At 44.1% G+C, this 27640-nt stretch overlaps 1 protein-coding gene across 1 annotated transcript in view; it reads left to right on the top strand.

The window, feature by feature from the left end:
- Positions 1-27640, top strand: part of LOC309563784 (catechol O-methyltransferase-like) — a 63159-nt gene that overhangs the window by 27903 nt on the left and 7616 nt on the right. Inside the window, exons 2-3 of the mRNA XM_082268394.1 lie at positions 11388-11581; positions 18752-18883. Of these exons, the coding sequence (XP_082124520.1) occupies positions 11388-11581; positions 18752-18883 (326 nt within the window). The remainder of the gene's footprint in view (positions 1-11387; positions 11582-18751; positions 18884-27640) is intronic.

Below are 27640 nucleotides of genomic sequence, written 5' to 3'. Positions count from 1 at the left end.
TACATGTTAGCCGACCGCTGGCTGTAAAAAACGATACCAAGATGATGCCTAAATCTGCAGGCATCATCCTGGTACAACCACTCAAAGTCCAGCAACGTACCAGTACATTGCTGGTCCTTGTTTGGCATATAGGTTTTTTTTTTTTCATGCAGCCTGTGGGCTGAACGGAAAAAAAGAGAACCTATCAGAAATCAGCACAGGAATAATGCGTAGTATTACTCATCATTAACCGCCCAAACAACCACCCACTGAATTTAATGATGGGTATACACGACACTATCCACGTATACCAAAATAGGATTTTAACTGCAGTGCTGAAATCAGAAAATCACCACAGCTGCTATCAGCAAAGGTATCCATATATGCTGAGCGCAAACACTGTTTGTGTCAGAATATATAAAATCAATGCGTGGTAGCCGACGAGGGACCTGCAAGAGAAACAGGTCACAAAAGAATGAAAAAACAAACAAAGTACATTAAAAAAAGTACATTAGGAAGAGTAGGACATATAAAATGACTGACACAACAAAAGTTTTTGGATTCTCATCATTAACCGCCCAAACAACCACCCACTGAATTTAATGATGGGTATACACGGCGCTATCCACGTATACCAAAATAAGATTTTAACTGCAGTGCTGAAATCAGAAAATCACCACAGCTGCTATCAGCAAAGGTATCCATATATGCTGAGCGCAAACGCTGTTTGTGTCAGAATATATAAAATCAATGCGTGGTAGCCGACAATTACCTGCAAGAGAAACAGGTCACAAAAGAATGAAAAAACAAACAAAGTACATTAAAAAAAAAGTACATTAGGAAGAGTAGGACATATAAAATGACTGACACAACAAAAGTTTTTGGATTCTCATCATTAACCGCCCAAACAACCACCCACTGAATTTAATGATGGGTATACACGGCGCTATCCACGTATACCAAAATAAGATTTTAACTGCAGTGCTGAAATCAGAAAATCACCACAGCTGCTATCAGCAAAGGTATCCATGTATGCTGAGCGCAAACACTGTTTGTGTCAGAATATATAAAATCAATGCGTGGTAGCCGACAATTACCTGCAAGAGAAACAGGTCACAAAAGAATGAAAAAACAAACAAAGGACATTGAAAAAAGTATAGTAGGAAGGAGTAGAAGGACATATAAAATTACTGACACCACAACAGTTTTTGGATCCTTTTATTTTACTTTCTAACTGTTCCTTTATTTCTTGATTTGGGAGGGAGTGCGATCTTCTGCGATCTTCTCTTCCAGCTTGGGTCTCTCAAAATGTCGATGGACATCCAACATCCTTCGAGACCCTGTGTTTATGTGCCCTACACTGTGTCGTGCTGTACCCTACACTAATACTCCACTAGTGTATGGTAGCGCTCAAAACATTCCCCGATGCAGAGACCAGGATGGTCAGGACATTTGGGACAATAATAACGGGTGTCACGCCTAAATCCCCGCCTGCTACAGACACGACATCGTCTTTGGGGTCGTATTTGGGTAGGGGTACTCGGGAGGGCATAAGGAAAATGCCTCTCATGCAGCCGGCTCACTGCATCTGGAAGGGGAAGTTGGGCAGGCATGCCTCCTGGGTACAGGTAGGCAAGGATGACCGCTTCCTGGAATTCCCGGAAGGGTCCAGTTCGTCCTGACGCCCTGTATAGGACAAAGGCGTTCAGCATAGCCAATTGGAAAAGGTAAACAGACACTTTTTTGTACCAGCGTCTGGCTTTACGGGCAACTAAATACGGCGCCAAAAGCTGGTCGTTAAGGTCCACCCCTCCCATGTTAAGGTTATATTCGTGGACACAGAGGGGTTTCTCCATAACGCCAGTTGCCGTAGGGATTTGGACTGTCGTGTCTGCGTGAAGGGAGGACAGAACATAAACATCCCGTGTATCCTTCCACTTCACCGCAAGTAATTTGTCCGTTTTCAAGCAGGCTCTCGCCCCCCGACTAAGACGGGAATTTACAAGCCGTTGGGGGAAGCCCCGGCGATTAGGTCGCACGGTGCCACATGCGCCAATTTGTAAATCAAGCAGGTGACTAAATAGTGGCACGCTTGTGTAAAAATTGTCCACGTACAAATGGTACCCCTTTCCGGATAAGGGTGACACCAATTCCCAAACAATCTTACCGCTGCTCCCTATGTAGTCTGGGCAGTTCGGGGGCTCCACAGTGCTATCTTTTCCCTCATAGACACGGAAATTAACTGTATAGCCTGTGGCCCTGTCACAGAGCTTATACAACTTGACCCCGTATCTGGCATGCTTGCTGGGGAGGTACTGTTTGATAGCAAGACGGCCAGTAAATTTAATCAGGGACTCGTCAATGCAGACAACTTGTTCGGGGGTAAACAAGGCTGCAAACCGCTGATTGAAGTGGTCTATGAGGGGCCGAATTTTGTGGAGCCGATCGTATGCAGGGTCTCCCCGAGGACGACAGATTTCATTGTCGCTGAAATGCATAAATCGCAGAATTTGCTCGTATCTCCCCCTGGACATGGAGGCAGAGTACATGCGCATATGGTGAGCTGGGCTAGTGGACCAATATAGCCGCAATTCACTTTGTTTAGTTATGCCCATGTGGAGGGAAAGGCCCAGAAAGATCTTAAATTCGGAAACCGTTATAGGATTCCAGCCGAATCGTCTGGCAAGGTGCGAATTTGGGTTGGCGGCGATAAATTGTTGAGCATATAAATTTGATTGATCCACAATAGATCTGAAAAGATCTTCCGTGAAGAACAGCTCAAAAAAGTTCAGGGGCGTAAAACCAGCTGTCTCCACGTGGATTCCAGGTTGGGCGGTGAATGGGGGAAGTACTGGCGCTGTAGAATCAGTGGGTTGCCAATTGGGATATGCCAGCGCATCAGGGAGGGCACTATGGGCTCTACGGGCCTGTCTTCGAATACGCGGTGGCTGCGGGCCACTACTTGTGCTAGCCACCGCACCAGCTTCAACTGCACTTAGGGGACTCGCCACGTCACCAGGTCTTACTGCAGTGCTGGTTGTACTAGGTCCAGGTTGTACTAGGCCGCTGGCGCTTGCCAGGTCGCCAGAAGGCTGAGCGGCACTAGTACCCACACTCTGCTCCATACGAGCACCCTGCGATTCCTGCATTTCAACAACACCAGAATGGGGTCGGGTACGCCTGGGTCTAACAGGGACCCATCTGTCGTCGGAGCTGTCTGTCAGGGAGCCGCTGCTGTCATCTGGTTCGTATACTGACCCTGATTCTGCCGGTGAGGCTTCCCCATCGCTCTCACCTGACATGGACATTATACTGTAAATAGCTTCATCACTGTACGAACGTTTAGACATTTTGGTAACTAAATTTACCCGTACAGTGATGCGACTCACAGGTAATAAAAGCACCTGGTTGTCGAAGACTATTTCAAGCGCTACCAAAAAAACTGCTAATGCTAGCAGGGATCAGGCCTGACTCTGCTAACACAGCGGTTTTGTGTCTTGTGTTTTTTGTAAGTGACAGTAATCTATTGATTACTACACTTACCTGGGTGAAAGGGTTAAACGCAGGTGCTGGCCGGAATCAGTGCTGATCGTGCAAACACCGCGTTTTGGGAACCCTAAACTATGGGGGCGCTAGTATAGCTCTGATCAGATCAGATATTGATCTGTTCAAACACTATACTAGAAATGGAAGTGTAGGTGCGTGCGTGCGTGTGTGGTGATCAAGGGGTTACTTCTAAACTATGCGCCGGGGATCTGGGGGGGGGGTGGCGGAGACCCTAAACCTCCTTTGGGAAAGAAACTAGCTAGCTAGAGCAACCTCAAGTCACAATGACACCAATACAAAAATACAGTAAAAACAGTATATTATGTGTGTATTAGTGCTAATGTGACAGAGGGTGTAGGGGTTAACGGGATGTGATCAGGGGGGGATCAGGGGTTTAAATCTTTATTGGAAGGGACTGGCGGGTATCCTAAGGATAAAAGGAACGGTGGCAAGCGCTAAACCTGGTCACAAGTCACACTTATACGGGTATATAGAAAATGCTATATACTGTATACAGTGTGCGTTGTGGCAGGGGGTGTAGGGGTGATCAGGGGGGGATCAGGGGATTAAATCTTTATTGGGCGGGTGGCGGGGACCCTAAACCTCCTTGGGACACAAACTTAGTCGCCTGCGCTAATTCTGATCACAATCACACTAATACAAAAATACAAAAACACAGTATATTACGTTTGTATTAGTGCTGATGTGACAGAGGGTGTAGGGGTTAACTAGCGGTGATCAGGGGGGGGTCAGGGGAGATCAGGGGCTCAAATCTTTATTAGGGGGGGGTGGCGGGTAATTCAAGTGGAAAAAAGGGGGTCGCAAGCGCTAGACCTGACCACAAATCACACTTATACGGGTATATAGCAAAATGCTATATACTGTATACGGTGTGTGTTATGGCAGGGGGTGTAGGGGTGATCAGGGGGGGGTCAGGGGCTTAAATCTTTATTGGGCGGGTGGCGGGGACCCTAAACCTTCTTGGGACAGAAACTTAGTCGCCTGCGCTAATTCTGATCACAATCACACTAATACAAAAATACAATAACACCGTATATTGCGTTTGTATTAGTGCTGATGTGACAGAGGGTGTAGGGGTTAACGGCGGTGATCAGGGGGGGGTCAGGGGAGATCAGTGGGTTAAATCTTTATTAGGGGGGGGTGGGGGGTAATTTGAGTGGAAAAGGGGGGGTCGCAAGGGCTACACCTGTTCACAAATCACACTTATACAGGTATATAGGTATATGCTATATGCTGTATATAGTGTGTGTTGTGTCAGGTGCTGTAGGGGTTAATTGGGGGGGCGATCGGGGGTGAAATGTGCCTATCTAAGTGTGTATGTACGTGCTTGGTGCTGTACTTACAATTAGATGTGCTCTCCTCTCACGCTGGATCCAAAAAGACCGTTGGGAGGGGAGGGCACATCTCCTCTAAGCCTGTGTTTACATTTCACAGGCTTAGAGGGAGATCTGATTGGGCAGGACCGATCAACAGGTCCAGACCAAAAATGATTGGCCTGGACCTGATGACTGATCGGTTCTGAACCCAATCGAGTCATCGGCGGGACCGCGGGTGCGCGCGCGCGCGCGCCAGAGCGGCGAAGGCTAGTGACGTACCGCTACGTCACTCTGCCTGGCCGGGGCTGACCGCCGCAGTATATAGTCGTGCGGCGGTCGGCAACCGGTTAAGTATATAAAAAGTAAGAAAGTGAGGCCAGAACATATTGGCCCCATGAAGGATTATGAAGGGAATCTGGCTATAAAGGACAGAGAGAAGGCAGAGGTTCCTGAATAAATTCTTCTCCTCAGTCTTCACAAAAGAATTGGGGGGGATACAGTAACCTAGACTGTAATTTTAAAGTTAATAACACGTCACAGGAAGCACTCTCATGGTTAAAAGAAGACAGACTCAGAACTAGACTCTAAAAAGTCACCGGGACCAGATGACTTGCACCCGAGTGTCCTTAAGGAACTCAGCCAGGTGATAGCCAGACCATTGTTCCTAATTTTTAAGGACAGTTTAGTGACGGGAATGGTACCAGCTGATTGGAGAAAAGCCAATGTGACACCAATATTTTAAAAAGGGCTGTGCTATATCCCTGAGACCTACATGCCGCTTAACCTAACCTCAACTCAATGGTGTGCAAGTTATTGGAGGGGATGATAATGGACTATATACAAGATTTTAGTAATAAAAACAGTATCATCAGTAGTAATCCGCATAGATCTATGAAGAATCGTTCTTGCCAGACAAATCTATTAACCTTCTATGAAGAAGTGAGCTGCCATCTAGATAAAAGAAAGCTAGTAGATGTAGTCATGTATCTTGACTTTGCAAAGGCATTTGTTAAAGTTCCCTACAAATGCTTACTGTACAAACTAAAGTACGTAGGTATGGACCATAGGGTGAGTACCTGGATTGAAAACTGGCTCCAGGTGAGAGTCCAGAGGTTGGCAATAAATGGGACGTACTCAGATTGGTCGGGTGTGGAAAGTGGGGTCCCCCCAAAGATCTGTCCTGGGACCAATCCTGTTCAATTTATTCATAAACGACCTAGAGGATGGGATAACCAGCACAATCTCAGTATTTGCGGATGACACTAAGCTAAGCAGGGCAATATCTTCTATACAGGACGTGGAAACCTTACAAGAAGACCTGAACAAAATAATGGGGTGGGCAACTACATGCCAAGTGAGGTTTAATGTTGAAAAATGTAAGGTAATGCATTTGGGTGTCAGAAATACAAACGCAAGTTACTCGCTAGGGAGAAAACCTCTGGGGGAATCTAAGATGGAAATGGACCTGGGGGGTCCTAGTAGATAACAAGCTCAGCAATGGCATGCAATGTCAATCTGCTGCAAGCAAAGCCAACAGAATATTCGCATGTATAAAAAAGGGGATTCACTCCTCCAGAGCTAAAACGATAATTCTCCCACTCTACAAGACTCTGGTCCAGCCGCATCTCGAGTATGCCGTCCAGTTTTGGGCACTGGTCCTCAGGAAGGATGTGCTGGAACTGGAGAGAGTCCAGAGAAGGGCCACAAACATAATTAGGGGAATGGAGGACTTTAGCTATGAGGAAAGACTGCAAGCATTGAACTTATTCTCTCTGGAGAAGAGATGTTTGAGAGGGGATATGATATCAATGTACAAATACTGTACTGGTGACCCTAGCATAGGGAACAAACTTTTCAGTGATTTAAAGACCCGTGGTCATTTACTAAAATTAGAAAAGAAAAGTTTACCCTTAAACTGCGTAAAGGGTTCTTTACCGCCAGAGTGGTAAGGATGGGGAATTCTCTTCCACCAGTGGTGGCTGGTCAATAGGGGGCGCAGGGGCGCCACCCCCCCCCCCCCCAGGCTAGTCACACACAGTAAAATGCAGCATCTTAAAAAAAAAGTGTATCTTTCAATGCCAGGGGCGCCGGACACATTGCTGTCTATGGGAGCGGTGGGGGTTTTTGCATCATGTGCTTTTTTTCTCTCTAGCCGATTGGCAGCCTTCTGGTGTGTCCTCAGGGTGCAGAGCGATGCGCCCGAACACTCCCACTAGCGTTTCCCAAATTTGCCTTCCTGTGATTGGTCCAGTTTGGACCAATCAGGACGTCCGATGTCGTAGGGGCGGTGCTTGGGCGGGGCGTCACTCTCTGCTTTCTGCCGCTTCACCCCAGAGCCCAGCAGATGCCTTTGTCTCTCGCCTGGGCTGGAGTGTGGAGTGATCTGTGACTGTGAGACTGTGACTGCATCAATTTCAACTCAGTCAGCATTGATCATCTTGAACTTGGTAAGCATGTGGGACGTTTACTAAGGGAAAACATATGGGCTCCAAACATTTTACCAGAGCAGGTGTACATTCATGAAGGGTGCATTTAATGCACTATAGTTCTTTAAAGTGGAGTTCCACCCATTTTGTTAGTTGAGAATTATGTAATCCCCTTTAAATATGCTTTTACCAATGCAAACTATTTTTTTTTTTCTTTTTTGAAAGGAAATACCATTTTTCTTCTTTTTTCAGCCGCACTTCCGGGTCCTGCCACCTATAGGTGATTACGTCACTAGGCGATTCCCAAGGGCTCCTGGGATAGCGGCATCATGTATCCCAGCAGCCCTTGCGAATCGACTAGTGACGAAATCTCGTGTTATTGCCAGACCAGCATCAGCTGTTCTCAGGGATGTATTGCACTTAGTCCGCGCTCCGCCCCACCTCCACCTGCCTCCTCTCAGTGAGCTCTACGGGATGTAATGCTTTCAGTCCGCGCTTACTGAGAGGAAGCGGGCGGGGTGGAGTGTAGACTGAATGCAATACATCCCTGAGAACAGTTGATGCTGGTCTGGCAATAACGTGAGGTTTTGTCACTAGGCGATTCGCAAGGGCTGCTGGGATACATGACGCCGCTATCCCAGAAGCCCTTGCGAATCGCCTAGTGATGTAATCGCCTATAGGCGGCATGACCCGGAAGTGAATAAAAAAAATAAAAAAATAGTTTGCATTGGTAAAAGCGAATTTAAAGGGGATTACATATATCTCAACTTAATAAATGGGTGGAACTCCTCTTTAATATTCCATAAACCAAAAGTGCAGCACAATTTTAAAATTAATAGTAAAGTCCAAAAGATCCAAGAGGTGCACGTGGGAAATGGAAAACAAAAGGAACCCTCCACTGGTGTGATATGCACCGCGCTCACCTTATCTCAATCAATGAGCGCCTGAATGAAAGATATCCAGATGGCAGAAAGGACTCCCACATTAGGTTCCAGATAGCCACTTCCTGATACGGGAATCTCCTCACAGACTGCACACTCCGGCCATGACCATATAGTATAAAAAGAACAGGGGCAGGATCTAAGTGCTCACTGTTTAAAAACGTTTATTTAAGAACACATAAAAGCCAGTCACATTAAGATGATAAAATCCAGCATGTAACAATGAATCGGATGGCATGAGCGGTGCATACACACTAGCTGCGGCTTCCGGCTTCATAGACATATGAGGATGGCAGTGGGTGACAGGCAGCTCCACATCCCGTTCGCGTATCATCCAATTAGATCTTCGCCCCGCGTTCATTGTTACATGCTGGACGTAGGTTAACATGACAAAATGTGGATTATTTCAAGGGGTGACTATGAATACTTTTTCAAGGCACTGTACCTTGATTACTGAAGGTCCCTTTCACACTTTTGTGACCTCAAAGTCACGCAATTTTTTTACCGCGTTTTTTGCCGCAAAGCAATGCCTATTAAATTTTTTCTTTTTTGCGCCCCCCCCCCCAAAAATTTTGAGCACCAGCCGCCACTGTCTTCCACAAGCAGTGGTATCAGCAGGGAGCATCAATAGTTTCAAAAAACGTTTATTTTATTTAACTTTTACTATTAGATGGGCACTTTAACAACCACAGCATACAGGAGTATACGATTTACTATTAACAGCAAACACACACACTCACTCAATATAGGTTGAACTGGATGGACGGTGTCTTTTTTCAACCTCGCTAACTATGTAATTATGTAGCGCACTAGCGCTGATAGGCAAGTCTTTGGCATTTCTTGACAATGCTGAAGCTTTCCACCCTTTCTAGCTTCCTACTTATTTCTATAGGCCAGTGAGGCAGCACTCTCATAGTCCAAAAGGAATGGGAGGGCTAGTGGCAAGCTTCAACAGTACATTCACCTATAAGGATTCGCTCATAATGACAGTGTGCCTCTATTTATACCTGCAGATATTTTTTCTTTAGCGACAGATTACCTTCAGTGCCGGGTCATACTACGTCGCTCCGACTTCGGGGGCGACCTGTGAAGTTGCGTGCAGTGCGACTTTGGCGCGACTTGCACGGACTTCATAAAATGAATGTCTATGCAAGTCGCCTCCAGGTCGCACCGAAGTAGTACAGGACCCTTTTTCTAAGTCGGATCGACTTGTGTCGCTCCTATTAGAACGGCTCCTGTACCGCACAATGGGAGCGTGACGGACCGCGACTTGTCAGGCTGACAAGTAGCGGTCCAAGTCGGACTAGTGTGAATGCGGTCTTAAAGTGTACACTTCTGCAGTCAAATTTGAGAAAACCCCATTAACATGTTTGCTATGTGTTCCCCTCGACAACATACCTAAAATAATTTAAAGAGGCAGTAAAGTCTGTTTATTTTTTTTACCTGCAAAGTAAAGGCATAATGTGCTAGTATTCAAGGCATACAAGCACATTATGTGACGCCTGCAAACAAACCCCCTAGTTCTTCTCGCTGGAGGCCACATCCATCTTTGCCGGTCTGCCTTCCGGGTCTGTGGGAGCCGCGTGATGTCACTCCTGCGCATGCACGCCGGAGCTGCCGGTCACGGCACAGGGCTCTGAAGAAAACTCCAAAACAGAAGTTTTAGTCTGCTATGCAGAAGGAGTTAGAAAGTTAATGTTTACCAAAATGTAACCCTGTCTATACTGTGTTGTCAGATCTCATTATGAGTTGTCAACTAGATTTGAACACCGTGGGGGAGATCTACCTAAAACTGGTGCACAAAGAATCTGGTGCAGCTGTGCATAGTACCCAAAAAGCTTTCAACTTCAGCTTGTTCAATTAATCCTTGGTAATAAAACCAAGAAGCTGATTGGATACTATGCTCAGCAGCACCAGATTCTTTGTGCACCAGTTTTAGTAAATCTCCCCAACGGTATTCAAATCTAGTTTATAACTGGTAATGAGAACTGACAACACAGTATAGACAGGGTTAACTTTGGTAAACGTTAACTTTCTTCTGACTAAAACTTCTGTAAATGAAAATGAAATAAAGATAAAACTTAAACAAAAATATAAGAACTTAGCTAGTCATATGAAATAAGAACTATGGCATTGTACACATATACAACAAAGATTACCCAGCAAAATGGCTGCAGATCACATGCCCTGGGTCGCTATGGTATTGTACGTACATACCACTTATATAACCCAACACCTTGGATGCGAATCACGTGCCCGGGGCTGCTATGGTGTATGAAAATGGGGGGGGGGGGTGATTTTACAAATAATAATACGGACATTTTATATAATATCAATATAATTATTCCATGCCCCCTTCTCACTGTTCTGTTTAGGGGTAGGTCAGCAATTAAACAGACAACACACACTGTAGGCAAAAAGATTATAAGATTATATTGTACGAAGAATCATTTTGAATAGCTTTGTCACAGATAAGGAAATTATTTTAAATTACTTTTATCAAAAAATTTAAAGATGTAAACATCACAGACACATTACCAGTGGCACCGGATCCTAGCAAATAATACTACCCCTGCACCTAAGAAGACAAATGCCTTTTAAACTCGCAACAATACTCAATACAATACTCAAGCAACAATCCTGCAGCTACAGGAGGAAAAAGGAGGACAGTGATTTCTCTAAATGCTGCCCCTGCCGCCCCTTCTATCCAGGTGTACAGGGGAGCTGCACAGGCCCCCTGGAGCATGGGGCCCGGTTGCAACTGCAACCCCTGTAGTTACGCCTCTGACACAGCACTTTCTGAGTAACTGTGTTTCTCAACACATTTTACGATATCTTAATGTAAAATATTGTGCTCACATATCAAACCTGCTGTTTATGATGAGATGCTGCTCTATATCTTCACCATTGTTCTCATACTGTTCTATTTTGTATATATTTTCTTTCTCAACCGAGATATGTAGACCATCCTACTGGTTGCAGGACATGCTTCTCTTTATAATAATTACTTCAATAATTACCGATATGTTATGTGATGATACATTTTTATGTTTACTCTTCAATAGATAAGATTGAGTGTTAATAACATTTGCCTATAATTCCTGTATAAAGTGGGTTGTATGCCAGAGCTACCATCAGAATCTTTTGTGTTTTCTCAGGCCTGATCCTGGACAAAGTAGTGAAAGAGACAGATCCTTCAATAATCCTGGAACTGGGTACATACTGCGGATATTCTGCCATACGAATTGCTCGCTTGTTGAGGCCTGGAGCTCGGATGTTCACCGTGGAGCTGAATCCAGTTCATGCTGCTGTGGCCAAGCAGATGATTGAATTTGCAGGAGTTCAGGATACGGTATACCCAACAGATGGCTTGCAGCAAATTTCAAAGTTCAACAAACCCAGTCAGCAAAGAACCGTGATGACTTACATGTCATTCATTTCCCTAAGCAGTTTATCAAGATATGCAGCTCTGTGCTAATAACAATAATACCATTTTAATATGTAAATATAATAATTTTAAATCAATGTAATGGCACTTTGATTAGAAAAATATACTGTGTGTGTATGTATGTATATATAATATACACACACACTATATTGTCAAAGGTATGGGGACGCCTGCCTTTACATGCTCATGAATTTTAATGGTATCCCAGTCTTAGTCCATAGGGTTCAATATTGAGTTGGCCCATCCTTTGCAGCTATACCAGCTTCAACTCTTCTGGGAAGGAGGCTGTCCACAAGGTTTAGGAGTGTGTCTATGGGAATGTTTGACCATTCTTCCACAAGCGCATTTGTGAGGTCAGGCACTGATGTTGGCCGAGAAGGCCTGGCTTGCAGTCTCCGCTCTAATTCATCCCAAAGGTGTTCTATTGGGTTGGGGCCAGGACTATGTGCAGGACAGTCAAGTTCCTACAACTCAAACTCGCTCATCCATGTCTTTATGGACCTTGCTTTGTGCACTGGTGCGCAGTTATTTTGGAACAGGAAGGGACCATTCCGAAACTGTTCCTACAAAGTTGGGAGCATGAAATTGTCCAAAATGCTGACGCCTTAAGAGTTCGCTTCACTGGAACTAAGGGGCCAAGCCCAAGCCCTGGAAAACAACCTCAAACCATAATCCCCCCCCCCCCCTCCACCAAATAATTAGGACCAGTGCTCAAAGCAAGGTCCACGTGCGTGTAAAGGAAGGCGCCCTAATACTTTTGACAATATAATGCGTGTGTATATACAGTATCTCACACAAGTGTATGTATGTGTGTGTATATATGTATGTGTGTGTGTGTGTATGTATATGTGTGTGTGTGTGTATATGTATGTATGTATATATATATATATATATATATATATATATATATATATATTATATATACACACACAGTATCTCACAAAAGTTAGTACACCCCTCACATTTTTGTAAATATTTTATTATATCTCTTCATGTGACAACACTGAAGAAATTAGACTTTGCTACAATGTAAAGTAGTGAGTGTACAGCTTGTATAACAGTGTAAATTTGCTGTCCCCTCAAAATAACTCAACACACAGCCATTAATGTCTAAACTGCTGGCAAAAAAGTGAGAACACCCCTAAGTAAATATGTCCAAATTGGGCCCAATTAGCCATTTTCCCTCCCCGGTGTCATGTGACTCGTTAGTGTTACAAGGTCTCAGGTGTGAATGGGGAGCAGGTGTGTTAAATGTGTTGTTATCGCTCTCACTCTCTCATACTGGTCACTGGAAGTTCAACATGGCACCTCATGGCAAAGAACTCTCTGAGGATCTGAAAAAAAGAATGGTTGCTCTTCATAAAGATGGCATAGGCTATAAGAAGTTTGCCAAGACCCTGAAAATGGCACGGTGGCCAAGACCATACAACAGTTTAACCGGACAGGTTTCACTCAGAATAGGCCTCGCCATGGTCGACCAAAAGAGGTTGAGTGCACGAACTCCGCTTTATATCCAGAGGTTGTCTTTGCTGCAGAGGTTGAAGGGGTGGGAGGTCAGCCTGTCAGTGCTCAGACCATATGCTGCACACTGTATCAAATTGGTCTGCATGGCTGTCATCCCAGAAGGAAGCCTTTTCTAAAGATGATGCACAAGGAAGCCTGCAAACAGTTTACTGAAGACAAGCAGACTAAGCACATGGATTACTGGAACCATGTCCTGTGGTCTGATGAGACCAAGATAAATGTATTTGATTCAGATGGTGTCAAGCGTGTGTGGTGGCAACCAGGTGGGGAGTACAAAGATAAGGGTGTCTTGCCTACAATCAAGCATAGTGGTGGGAGTGTCATGGTCTTGGGCTGCCGGCACTGGGGAGCTACAGTTCATTGAGGGAACCATGAATGGCAACATGTACTGTGACATACTGAAGCAGAGCATGATCCCCCCTCCCTTCATAGACTGGGCCGCATGGCAGTATTCCAACATAACTACCCCAAACACACCTCCAAGATGACTACTGCCTTGCTAAAGAAGCTGAGGGTAAAGGTGATGGACTGGCCAAGCATTTCTCCAGGCCTAAACCCTATTGAGCATCTGTGGGGCATCCTCAAATGGAAGGTGGAGGAGGGCAAGGTCTCTAACATCCACCAGCTCCGTGATGTCGTCATGGAGAAGTGGAAGAGGACTCCAGTGGCAACCTGTGAAGCTCTGGTGAACTCCATGCCCAAGAGGGTTAAGGCAGTGCTGGAAAATAATGGTGGCCACACAAAATAATGACACTTTGGGCCCAATTTGGACATTTTAACTTAGGGGTGTACTCACTTTTGTTGCCAGGGGTGTACTCACTTTTGTTGCCAGTGGTTTAGACATTAATGGCTGTGTGTGGAGTTATTTTGAGGGGACAGCAAATTTACACGGTTATACAAGTTGTACACTCACTACTTTACATTGTAGCAAAGTGTCATTTCTTCAGGGTTGTCACGTGAAATGTGAGGGATGTGCTCACTTTTGTGACATACTGTGTGTGTATGTATGTATGCATGTGTGTGTGTGTATATGTGTGTATATATATATATATATATATATATATATATATATATATATATATATATATATATATATAATTTAATCTTTTCATGTGACAACACTGAAGAAATTACACTTTGCTACAATGTAAAGTAGTGAGTGTGCAGTTTGTATAACAGTGTAAATGTGCTGGGTGTATCCACCTTTGTGAGATATTGTGTGTGTATGTGTGTGTGTGTATGTGTGTATGTGTGTATATATATATATATATATATATATATATATATATATATATATATATATATATATATATATATATATATACTTTAAAACAAACTTTTGAACTCTAGGGTAATTCATCTTCTAAGCTCCAAAAAAAAAAAAGATGTTTTTCGCTTAATTGACATTTGCTGTCAGATGCTGAACATTCAATTTTGCATTAGATGACAATTGTTAAAGTATACCCTGATATAAAGAAATGTATGGGTTACCATTGCTGTTGCTTGACTCTGGCTTTGGTACCCCTGATTCATGAACCAAAACAAGTGTGCAGAAAATTAGTAGAAGAAAAGTCAGCATGCCTTACCTTGTTCAGGTCAATGGCTCAAGCATCAGCATGGCAGACAGACATCTAGCATTCGCAGAAGGGATGTCAGCAATGGCATCTTCATTTTTTTTTTTCTCTCATGACAGGTTTCCTTGAAACCATGTCTGTAGTGAATTTCATACTGCAAAATGGATGGCTTCCGCTGCATAAAGGTTATTATAGGTATATTATTATAGGTATATAAATACCTGTAATAAATACATTTATAAAGTTTGTTTTTACTAGTGAATTTGCCTAATTACTGTTTACTAAAGCAGAGTAAGAACCAAAATAAGTGTGTGGCACTAGAATGTATCCACGTCATAGAAAAAAGGCACAACAAATTACCTAACCTTTGGTTTTAGGTGGAAATACCTTTTAGGCCTCATGCACACTCATCCACGGTGCACACTGTGAAGGAAAGCACACCGTCCAGTTCCGCTGGTGGCAGCTTGTAAAACTCTATGTTAGGAGCGTATGAACTCCTGCTCTGTCATAGTTGCTGGTTCCAGCATCCTGGTTTTGGCTATGGCATTCTCCTTGTCTGTCTGTCCACCTGCAAGGTGATTGATTGATTGTAGCCAGTCTCTGGGTGGAGACCAGATCTGATTTAAGTCAGCCAAACCTGCAGTCTCATGCTGGTGATATTGCATTTGTAACACATTTTCCAAGCTTCCCGATTTTCTGCTCTGCTAGATTTGACTTCCTTGTGTATGACCTTAGATTGGATAACGACTGTTCTCTGAACTATGCCTGCCTTTTACCTGGACTGTCATTGAACCACTCTGCCTGTCTGCCAAATGCAAATACCTGTTTGCTCAGTTCACGCATTACCTGGCATGGTAGCCAGGCATTATTTTATTGTGTATAAGTCCTGGGGGCAGCTGTGTACCGGTAGGCCTGCTTGCCTTATGGGAAAGTGGGCTGCTATAGGTGAAGAACACAGTAGCCAACTATAGTGTCTGACCACCTGCGGTAGGGGTAAGCATGACATTATCACAAGCCTTTAACAAGGAAAATGCTGAAGATGGACTCAGGCTAGTTTAATTGCTAAGGAGATTTGCAAACTGACTAACTGTCTGTGCATGTAAATGCACCTCCAGCAGAAGCCAGAGCCCAAAGTTAACCCGCCTGATTGTTTTTCTGGTGACCCCCATATGTTTTCCAGCTTAAAAATAGTTATATGCTATACTTTAAACTTAAGCCATGCTCTTCTGGTTCTGAAGCACAGTAGATTAGCCTGAATATTACATGGTTGCAGGGGGACCCCAGTCTTAGGCTTTATTCTCCCCACAGATAACCCAGTCAGAGGGTCAGTTGAAGCTTTTTTCAAAGTCCTAGGTTTACTCTATGATGATCCTGACCGTGTCCAGTCAGCTGAAACTAACCTTGGGTCATGATGTCAGGATAAGCGCACCACTGAACAATACTGTTCTGATTTCCGCTGCTGGGCACCTGACTCAGGGTGGAATGATATAGCTATAAGAAGCCAGTTCAGGTTACGCTGAACCAAAGTCATTGAATGAAGCTATGCAAGTAGCCATATGTATAGAGGCGTTTATGGGGAAAGGTATGCTGAGAGGTTTTTCTTTGCCCCCTAGTACGCCCATTTCTTCATCAGACCTTCCTGAGCCCTCTCAACCTCTCCAGGAAGAGGAGCCCATGCAAAGTGGCATTACCCATTTATCCTCTGGGGAATAGGCTAGAAGAAAATCCCAGGGACTCTGCTTATATTGTGGCAACCACGTCCACTTTGTCACCAGTTGCCCTTATAAGGCTGGGAAATGCCAAGTGTCTAGTGCGGGTGGGGTCTGCTTTTTTAGACTATACAGTCATGTTCCCTTCGAGATAAACTATTTGTTCCTGCACAACTTGGTTCTGCTAAGTTTTCTCATTACCTCCTTTTTTTTTTTTTCTAATAGATTCTGATGCCCCTAGCAATTTCATTGATAGGGACCTAGCACTCCGTCTACATATTCCCTTGGCTAATATGCACAAACCATTTTCAGTCTTAGCTGTTGAAAGCTCTCTTTTGTTCATGGGCATGGCCACCTTGTGCACTGTACCTATTACTCTGATTATTGGAGAATTTCATATAGAGACAGTCTTCTAATTGATAACAACATCTTTTGCCTATCAACTTATTTTAGGTTATCCTTGGATAAAATTTTAATAATTTCCTGCATATTGAGCTACAGGAGAGATTAGGTCCTGTTCCCAGACCTGCATCCAGAACTGCGTTAAAACTGCTGACTAGTTGCTCATTTGTAACTCTTGTGTAGCTAGTACCAGTCATGGGCCTTTATTACAGTCCTATTCCGATCTTGATAAAGATAATTTTTCCAAGTGTGACTCCAGTTTGCATAACCATTTGCCTTTATATGCCTCTGTTGTAGTACAAGACACTGAAAAATGTATTAAACCCTCTACAGACCACCTCTCCAGCCAATTGCCACAGTCTGAATATTTTCCTTCCTGAGGCCAAACTTACCCACTGTCTCACAGCCTTGACCCCTGATTGGAAACTTCCTCTTAAGTTTTTACAATATCTCACTTCCAGCACAAGGAATGGGGGCCTTTTCCCCTGACATTTTGGCCATGCACCTAAGGATCTCTAAAACATTTTTTTGGTTTCTCGCAGGCTTTGGTGGCCCTCTCCCCATAAGGACTCCTGTTCCTATGTAAAGGCTTGAAAAACTTGTGCTCACTCTAAATCCTCAAAATTCAAGCCCTCTGGATTACCCATACCTTTGCCTGTCCCTAAACTCTCATGGACGCACATCCAGGCTAACTGTAACAAGTTCTGCTGCCTCCACACCTGAGAATGTGGTCCAGTCTGTCTCTACACACATGCCAATACAGTCCAGTCTGTCTCTGCACCAGTTATTCCAGTTCAGCACATGCCATTTGAGCCTCCTGTTTTTTCCTATTCAGGACTTTCAGTAACTTGGCCTCACCCTACTGCAATTACATCTGCTCGAACTTGAATAAAAAGTTTCATCCATCCTTTGGATAGACTGTCTCATTCATCCAGGTGGGGCCTTTGATCTTTTCCTCAAGCAAATCTGCATTCAGCCTGCGTTCCAGCTAAAATCTTGTGACATGTCACCTGCTAACCAACTTGACCTCATTGATCCCCTGACCTTTGCCCAGCTTGATGGTCCTGTCCTGGATGTCCAGCTTGTCTGTAAGGGTCAGGGGGGCCTCTCCTCAGAGGGGGGTAATGTTAGGAGTGTAAGCGCTCCTGCTCCATCATAGCTGCTGGTTCTAGCATCCTGGTTTTGGCTATGGCATTATCCTTATCTGTCTGTCCACCTGCAAGGTGTTTGATTGTTGCCAGACTCTGGGTGAAGACCAGATCGGATTTAATTCAGCAAGTCAGCCAAACCTTCAGTCTCATGCTTGTGATATTGTGTTAGTAACACGTTTTCCATGCCCCCTGTTTGTCTTCTCTGCCAGATTTCTTTTTTTGACTTTGGACTGGATAATGACTATTCTCTGAACTCTGCCTGCCTTTCAACTGGACTGTCATTGAACCACTCTGCCTGTCTGCCAATCCCATGTACCTGTTTGCTGTGCTCAGTTTTCACCTGCCCCAGCATAGTAACCAGGCTCTATAGCATTGTGCATAAGTCCAGGGGGCAACCGAGGATCGGTAGGCCTACTTGCTTTATGGGAAAGGGGGCTGCTATAGGTGAATAACACAGTAGCCAGCTATAGTGTCTGACCACCTGAGTACGGGGAAAGCGTGACACTCTGGCAGACTGACAGTTGCTGCAGCTGGATGGGGCTGAATGGTGCACCTAGCAGTACTAAAACCCAGTTCTGGGCTTTTATCCCTGGCCACATACTGCCCTAAATGTTGTTATACTCCCAATGTACACAATGCCTAAATCAGAGATTGTTGATGTAATGATTGCATGTTTATCTGATCTTGACAAGTCTACATGTTTTTGATTTTTAGGTTTTGGTGCTGGAAGGGTCCACAGCAGACATCATTCCTCAGTTAAGACAAAAATATAACGTGGATGCTTTGGACTTTGTGTTCTTGGACCACGCAAAGGATCGATACCGGCCAGACACCATACTGTTGGAGGTAAATATTAGAGTGAGGATGCCCCTGTTTATGTACTGCTGTGTCCTATTAGCAGTTATCTCTATTAAGCAGCTGATATATGCTCACAATTTTGCTTGTTGACTTATAATGCTATAGGTCTGCTACTCGTATAATTAATTTGTTGGAGAAGCTCTAGGGGGTTACCTGTAAAGACCTACAACCAAGATACAAAGACTGTTTTAGCCCATATTCTTAGTGTAGATATATGGCACTAATTAGAGCTATGGGGCCCTAAACAACATAGTAAATATTACTACCTACACACACCCCACCCCAACTGCTCCATTCATCAGTTCCAATCTTAGTTTTTGTATCCTGCACACACTTGCATATTACACATTCTTATTTGTGTGTGTGTTTGTATACGTAGCAGGATTCCCAGCCATTTTGCTGGATATGGGTCCCCCTGGGTCACTGGGTGCAACAAAAGTACCTTTGTGCTTGTTCCTCCAAGTGTGAGCACTGAGGCAATGACCAGTCCAGTATCTTTGGGTTTTTGTATTTATTGAGAACTTGGATGGGAGAAGGGAATGAGTGGGATACTCCTTTGGCTCAACTATGCACAATTTGCTAGGGACAACTGGAAAATGCCGGTTGATGCTGGTTAACGCTGGCTTGCTGCCTGTTAACTCCAAACTGACTTTAGGCTGCTTTCTTGAATAAAGAAGTCCTCTTTGAGCTCCCTTAAGCACTCCTTGCTGAGGTAGCTACTTGTACTACTGCTGCGCTGCTGAACACTTCAGGGCCCACACCGGCACCCCCTTTCTCTCACTTATCTTCAGGGCTTAGACTCTGGCACCCCCTTTCTAAGCCTTCTCCACAGGTTAGCTGGCTCCCGGATCCCTCTGACCTTCTTGAGTGGTCCACTCTCCTAGGCAGACCCCTGGGCAGTTTCAGGTACTCACAATACTGTTTACCTGGAAACTTCTGCCCAGCAGCTCCACTTGGTCCACAGCCAGGGCAGCCATCAGGGGGGCACAGCCCATACACATGTAAGGGGCCCAGGCGTTCCGAGGGGCCCGGCTGCCCAGGCCCCAACCAAGGAGACCGAGTAGTTGCAGCTGCAGTAACTAGCAATTGCTAAAGCATAGCGACTGCAGAGTAAGCCAATGCAGCTGGACGGATGTCTCTTTGCTGGATTGCGTTGACTCTTAAGTTGTAAGAGTGTTAAAATAGAAGTGGGTGCACTGAAGGACTCGGTGGGATGGCCAGTGGGCGGATTCGGTGGGACGGCCAGAGGGCGGGCCCTGCGGAATGTTGGTGGTCAGGCCCGGTGGGGCACAGGCCTTAAGCTGTGTAAGGGGCCCCAAAATTTCTGATGGCTTCCCTGTCCACAGCACACTGGATCCCTCTCTGCAGCTCAGCTCAACCTTCGTCCTCTAGGCCGACTGCCCAGGACACTCTCACTCGCGCTGAGAGGAGGGGAGACAGCGGTCACCCTCCTCCAGGAACTCTGCTTCCCGCCAAAGACACCCTGTCACATGCTCCCCTCAGACTTATAGCTCATCCCAGGGTGCATTGTGGCAAACTCCACCCACTGAGATAGCCATAAGCCCTGGTGTGCCATTGGCTAGATTTCCTCCACTGTCCAATAAGAGCCCTCATTGGTCGCAGTGGGGAGAACACTAGGCACAACAGGTCACACCCGGAAGCATGTGACAGCCAGCCACAATTAAATGATCAGGCCCCCCTGATATGCAAACAGGGCCACCCATATGCTTTTTCCTAGCACCTACCTAGGAGGGTGCTACATATATACAGTTATAAGTTCAGCTATAGTGTAAATCACAATCACTCCCTGGCACATGGTTGATGACACAGTCAATTGTACACTGCATGCCAACCTCAGTCAATGCTTCCAGCTCTTTAATGAGACATTAATGGCTGTCATCAGAAGTTATGGGTAGCCTCACTGATTTCATGGCTGTCCATGAAATGTGATGTTTACTGGGTTCAGCACTTGATCGTTGTTGGTGATGATGTCAGTTAGAGATAGCAGGCAGGCAATGAATACATTACAGCCTACAACATGGGCAAGTGCACGCTGTGGGAGACCTAAATGTGTGGCACATGCCCATTGGACACCAGCTTCTCTTCTTGAGTATAGTGGAATTTGGGGGAGACTCATGTGGTCAAAATTGTCTTCTCAAGTCTGAATCATGGGCATCAAGTGACCATTTCAGGATACAGCTCTCTGCTTGGGAGTACACTTGCCTGTCGGCCTTCTGCAGTGCAATGGAACCTTTAGTGCGTGTTGCCATATTGCAAACTGCATAAAAGGTACAAATATTTGCCTATAGACCTTTCTGCCTCCACATCAGGTATGGCAAATGGGCACAGCTGCCACTGTGGAAAATATCTGCCACACTGAGGTGGACAAAGGAAGACCTGTGCAGTACCTTGTCTACAACCAATTTTGCTGGTATATTATCATTTGGCAAACTCAAGTAGGTAGTCCATTTTTACCACCTCTTCCTACAGTATCTAACCTAAACTACTAAGATCCCCTACTATTACACTTTCCTGCTGGTGGTTCTTGGAAATTTCTGGTTCTGGCCTGAATTGTGGTTTGGCATTTGTTTGCAGGAAATGCTATAGACTGCCTGCAAAGGCACAGGCAGCCATTCAGTGTAAATCTGGTAAGTGTAATCAGGGATTATTTATCTGGCTTAAATAGAAGAGGGAGAGAAGGTAAGATTTGGACGCACAAAATGGTTTGCATTTGTCACAAAAAGATTCTTGGAAAATTGGCTTAAAGTGTACTAAATGCACAACAGTAAAATCAGTCTGTATATGCAGTAAAGCATGCTTGTTCTACTCACTGTGGAGCCTAAGGGGTTAATCCTCCAACGGCTGTTTGATCCTGTCTTCTCTGATCCTCCCCTTCTTCCACAGCCCCCAATCCATCTCCCGATATTACAGGGATTTGGAGGCACTCTGTACATGCTCAGTTCGGTGTGTATTGCCAGAGTTTTTTTTTCTTTTTTGGAAGGGTGCATGTGATTGGCACAGGGCCAACTAGCTCTGTCCAGACAGAGTCAGTGGTCATGCAGCCTCATAGGACAGTCAGAGGAGAATGAACTCCTCCAACCAGATTTTAACCAGATACTGATAGAAGTCAAGACTGCTAATGAGAAATGGTATTTAGCAGTTTATATTTACAAAAATAATTAAATTTCCATGTTCTGTGGAAGACCAGATATAGTGAATGCAGGCTCCTAGGTTTAGTAACACTTTAACTATTTGCTGACTGCCCCACGCAGATTTACTGCGAAAGTGCGGCTCGGCTGCGCATAATCACATAGATCTATGTGATTATGTGCACCTGGTCTCAGCGGTGCGTGTGAAAGCCTGATCTCTCTGTGCCTGTCACAGGGCCCTCAACCCCCCCCCCCCCCAGTCAGTAAGCACAAACAGGCCTACATTTAACACTTTGATCACCCCCAGTTTTAACCCCTTCCCTACCAGTGTCATTATTACAATAACAGTACATATTATTTAGCACTGATTACTGTATTAATGTCACTGGTCCTCAAAAAGTCTCAAAAATGTCAGTTAGGGGTCCGATCTGTCCGCTGCAATGTCGCAGTCCCGCTAAAAATCGCAGATCGCTGCCATTACTAATAAAAACAAAAAAATAATAAAAAGTCCAAAAATCTATCCCGTAGTTTGTAAACGCTATAACTTTTGCGCAAACCAATTAAAATACGCTTTTTGGGATTGTTTTTACCAAAAATATGTAGCAGAATACAAATTGGCCTAAGCTGATAAAAAAAAGTGTTGATTTTTTTATTGGGAATGTTTTATAGCAGAAAGTAAAAAATTTGTTTTGTTTTTTCAAAATTGTCACTCTTTTTTTGTTTATAGCGCAAAATCTAAAACCACAGAGATGAACAAATAACACCAAAAGAAAGCTCTATTTGTGTGGAGGGGGAAAAGGACATTTATTGTATTTGGGTACAGCGTCGCATGACCATGCAATTTTTAGTTAAAGTAACATAGTGCCGAAACGTAAAAAATGGCCTGGTTATTAAGGGGGTTAAACCTTCCAGAGCTGAAGTGGTTAGGAAGCACTACAGGTCTGTCCTCTACCTCTGTCTAGATAAAAAACACTAGGTACTAGAAAGTATCACTCCTGGTGATAATAGTCATGAGGCTACGTTCACATCTTGGCGTTGCTATTACAGGCGTTTTTATGGGCGTTTTAGCAGGCTTTTTACAGGCGTATTTTGTGCAGGCGATTTTAGATTGACTAGAGACCAATGAAAAACGCCTGTAATCTGCCCAAAAATAAGCTCATGTACTTTTTTGAGCGTTGGGCGTTTTGCTCACGGCGTCAAAACGCTCAGATGTGAACTGGGGCCATTGAAATGAATAGGATTTGTCTTGTTGGGCGTTTTGAGAGCTGATCCTAGAGCAGAAAAACGCCACCAAAACGCCCCAAAAACGCCTACATGTGAATGTAGCCTAAAGGATAAACCTAGAGTGTAAATGTATCGAGGAGGGAAAAAGACAACAATGAAGAAAGGTTCAGGTGGGGTGTAAGGCTCGGTTCACACTATTGCGATGCGGGAAGGCTGCGAATTCGCAGCCTTTTCCCGCATCGCACACGCACCCCCGGCAGTTCACACTGCCATATGCGATACGCTGGGGGTGTCAATGTAATCTTAACGACACCCCCAGTTTGATCGCATATCGCAGTGCGATCGTGCAGTTCGCACAGGATGGGATCGCACAAGTGTGAACCGCTGTGCGATCCGATCCTGATGCGGCTGCAAAAATGCCTCCTGTGCGTGTTTGCACCGGGTGCGATGCGAATTTAGCCATACAAAATGTATGGCTAAACTCGCACCGCACAGCTGATCGCATGTAATGTCGGAGCAGTGCGCTCCGACATTACATGCGAACCCGGCACTCGCATCAGTGTGAACCGGGTCTAAAGGGTGATATAGGGAGCTAGTGTTTTGTGACTCTTTTAGGTTAGTGGCATGTATTTACACAATTTTAGCTTCTTTGCAGTGACCAAAACTACAAACACTTTAAAATCAGTAAATCTAAATGCTCTGCTCTTGTATTTCTGTCTTCCTTTTTGACTAAAATCATGTTTTTAGTCGATACATTAATATAAACAATATAAAAAGTGCAGTGCTAATTAAACATTAAAAGCTTTCTTTTGGTGGTATTCGATCACATGTGCGATTTTTTTTTTTTGGGCTATAAACAAAAAAAGAGCGTCAATTTTGAAAAAATAACAATTTTTTACATTTTTTTTTATATGAAATTCCCCAAAACAATGTAAAAATCTAAATTTTTTTAACATATTAGGCCAATTTGTTTTCTGCTACATATTTTTGGTAAAAGAAAGCGCAATAAGCGTATTTTTATTGGTTTGCGCAAAAGTTATTGCGTTTACTAACTATGGGAAAGATTTATGTCATTTTTATTGTTTGTTTATTTTTTTAACTAGTAATGCGGCGATCTGCGATTTTTTTTATTTTTTTTTTTGCGGGACTGCGACATTGTGGCAGACCGATCAGACCCCTGACTAACATTTTTGACACTTTTGGGGGTACCAGTGACATTACTACAGTAATCAGTGCTATACATATGCACTGTTACTGTAAAAATTACACTGGCAGGGAAGGGGTTAACTTTATTAGGGATCAAGGGGTTAAGTGTGTCCCTAGGGGCGTGATTCTAACTGTAAAGGGGCGTGGCTTGTGATGTTACCACAGAGAAATGCGATCCTACATAGCAGGATCGTATAGTCTCTGTTCTTACATCAGGGAGAATGATAGGCGGCTTTGTTTACATCAGCCACCTGCCTTTCTCCCTCTCCAGCGGGAGATCGCGAGTGGCCGGCGGACATCGGAGCCACCGGTCACTCGCGCTGGGGGTGCCCGTGAACGAGCGGGGGCGGGAGCGTGCCTCCGGCGGCGCGCGCTCGCCCCCCTGCAGGCTCCTGGGCGAGCGACGTAGTACTACGTCGCTTTGCCCAGGAGGGGCTGACTGCCGCAGTAAATACAGTATACCGTGGGCGGTCGGCAAGCGGTTAATCTTGTACCGATGTATTGGAAATAAACCGGAATGCAAAACATAGTGTAATACCGCTAAAAATTTATTGGTTAAAATAAAGCAAGTACACTTAGACATCCCATGGATATGCACACATCAAGAATACATAGATAGGCTGTCAGCGGCGTCGCCTTGACGTGTTTCAGCAGATATGCCTTTCTCAAAAGCTATTGCCAGGCAATATTTTGTGTTTATACACCCGCTTTACCTGGGACTGCTAATTTACGGTATGTCTGATTTTTATTTTAACCTCCTCAGGACTGTTTTGACCTTCACTTTACTATATATGTTTATATATATATATATATATATATATATATATATATATATATATATATATATATAATGTTTAATTAGCGCTGCACTTTTTATATGTTTTTATATGTTTCCACTGGTCAAAGTTGTTTTGCGCAAGCAGCTTTTGTCACAGTTAGCGCAGTCATTTTCTGTTTTTCATTAATACGTTAATATAGAGAGCTCCCTGAAGTTTAAATTCTGAGGTAGAAAAGTTTCTAAGGAGCACATTACACTTTCAATTATAGATGCTGTAAAATCTGTACCCCCATGCTATTTGCCTCCATGACACTGGGATTGATTTAGTAAAGGCAAATCCATTGTGCACTACGAGTGCACTTGGAATGCAGTCGCTGTAGATCTGAGGGGGAAGATCTGAAATGAGGGGAAGCTCTGCTGATTTTTATCATCCAATCATGTGCAAGCAAAATGCTGTTTTTATTTTCCTTGCATGTCCCCCCGAGATCTACAGCGACTGCACTTCCAAGTACACTTGCAGTGCACTTGTAGTGCACAGGGGATTTGCCTTTAGTAAATAAACCCCACTTTCTTATCCTTTCTATTCTTTGTGGAAATGTAAAACAGACACTAGTTAAGTAGTGACTAACTTTCTTCTGGGTTGTTACTGAGATTTCATGGTGACAGATACAATGCACATGTAATTTATTCCTACATAACTATGGTAGAGTGCTATTATGTTGACTGGAATTCTGCTGTTTTGTTGATGTGATGCTTCAAATGACTATGACGCATAACTCTGTAATATATGTTTTTGCAAACCAACAAAAAACAATTGAAAGGGAAAAATGTCACAGGCCACAGTGACCTAAAATGTTGCAGGAGCATGAGGAATTATTCATTGAATATCAGGTCTTCTTTTTTTTTTTTTTTTTTTTTTTTTTTTTTTTAGAAAAGTTAAAATAAATTATGGAGCAGTGACCTCACAGATCTAGTTATTTTGATTGGTATGTTGAACACAAGCTTTTGTACAGTTGTACTTGTTCACCAATGTACAAACAAAATCCTCTCCTTTGAAGAAAGGTCTAGAAAAGCCTGTTAGACCAAATACCTATTATGTGTCTTTCTGCAGTGGGTCATGTCCCCCTAGGTATCACATTATCAGAAGTAGATATCAGGAAAGACCGGTTAGCCTAATTGAGTTATGCATAGTTACTGTGCAGTTTAGGATTGGAGCTTGGTTTCTTTGAGGTCAATTTACTAAAACTGGAGAGAACAAAATCTGGTGCAGCGCTGTGTAGAAATCAAGCGGCTTCCAGTTTTTTTGATCAAAGCTGAAGTTAGAAGCTTATTGGCTGCCATGCACAGCTGCACCAGAATTTGCACACTCCAGTTTTAGTAAATCTACCCCCATATAATCATTGTGCAGAAAGTGTCATTCGTTTCTAATATGAAAATCTCTTTTACCATGTATCGCTCTGTAACCCTACAGAGTCTTGCAAATTGGCAGCTCACTATTAAAACATGGGAGACTTATGTAAAAACACAGGTCTCCTATCACATGGTAACTCTCTTATAACATGGAAGCCTCCTTTATTAAGGCTTCTGAGCTGTGGGCACAAATCAGGAGTAAGCAATTTGATACAAGCATGGGGGAGTTCTATAGAAATTTACCAAGGTAGGTTTCTGCTACAGAGGTCCAAACTAATGTAGCACCCTCCTAATGTAGGTGGCTAGGCAAATTTAGTTTGGCTCCTTTTTGTAATCAGGGAACAGTAATTGCTTAGTCTGGCCTGTTCAGAGTCTCACAGGCTGCGAGTTTCAAATGCTTCCCCCTGTCTCTGGAAGACGCTTCTAGAGCTTAGAGCAGGAGATTCAAATCGCCCAGCCTGAATATTCATCAGGTTCCAGCAATGCCCTGGAGGTGAAGTTTACAGCAGGGGCTAGAGTGTAGAATCTACACTCTAGCCCCTGTAGATAAATAGTCTGAGACACTGGAGAGCAGGGTTCCTTCTCCCTAGGAGGGTTTCAGAGGGGGATGCTGCTGTCCAGCAGTCCATGGACTGAACATCAGCTGAAAGACTATGAAGGTGCTAGGATCTAAGGCTCAAGTGGATTTTTGCTCATAGCTGACTGCAGAACACCACCACAAGGGATCCAGTCCTGAGAGGCGCCATCTCAATCACTGGGTTGTGTCCAAAGGAAGCTGGAAGAAGCTAGCTGTCCTTTGGACTTGTGAGTAGCAACTTTAAGCAGATCCCTGAGACTATGTGCTGGGCTCTGAATTGGGTATTGGTGGACCCTTACTTCCTTGTGAGTTCTACTCCAAGAAGCTGTCTCCAACAGAATGCAATTATGAGATTGGAGACGGAGATTCTGGCTCTCAAGCAGTGGAGACACTTGCTTGAA

Source organism: Pelophylax lessonae (genome assembly GCF_965119305.1).
Source record: "Pelophylax lessonae genome assembly, chromosome: 1".
NCBI lineage: Eukaryota > Metazoa > Chordata > Amphibia > Anura > Ranidae > Pelophylax > Pelophylax lessonae.
This window is presented reverse-complemented; position numbering and strand designations above follow the sequence as displayed.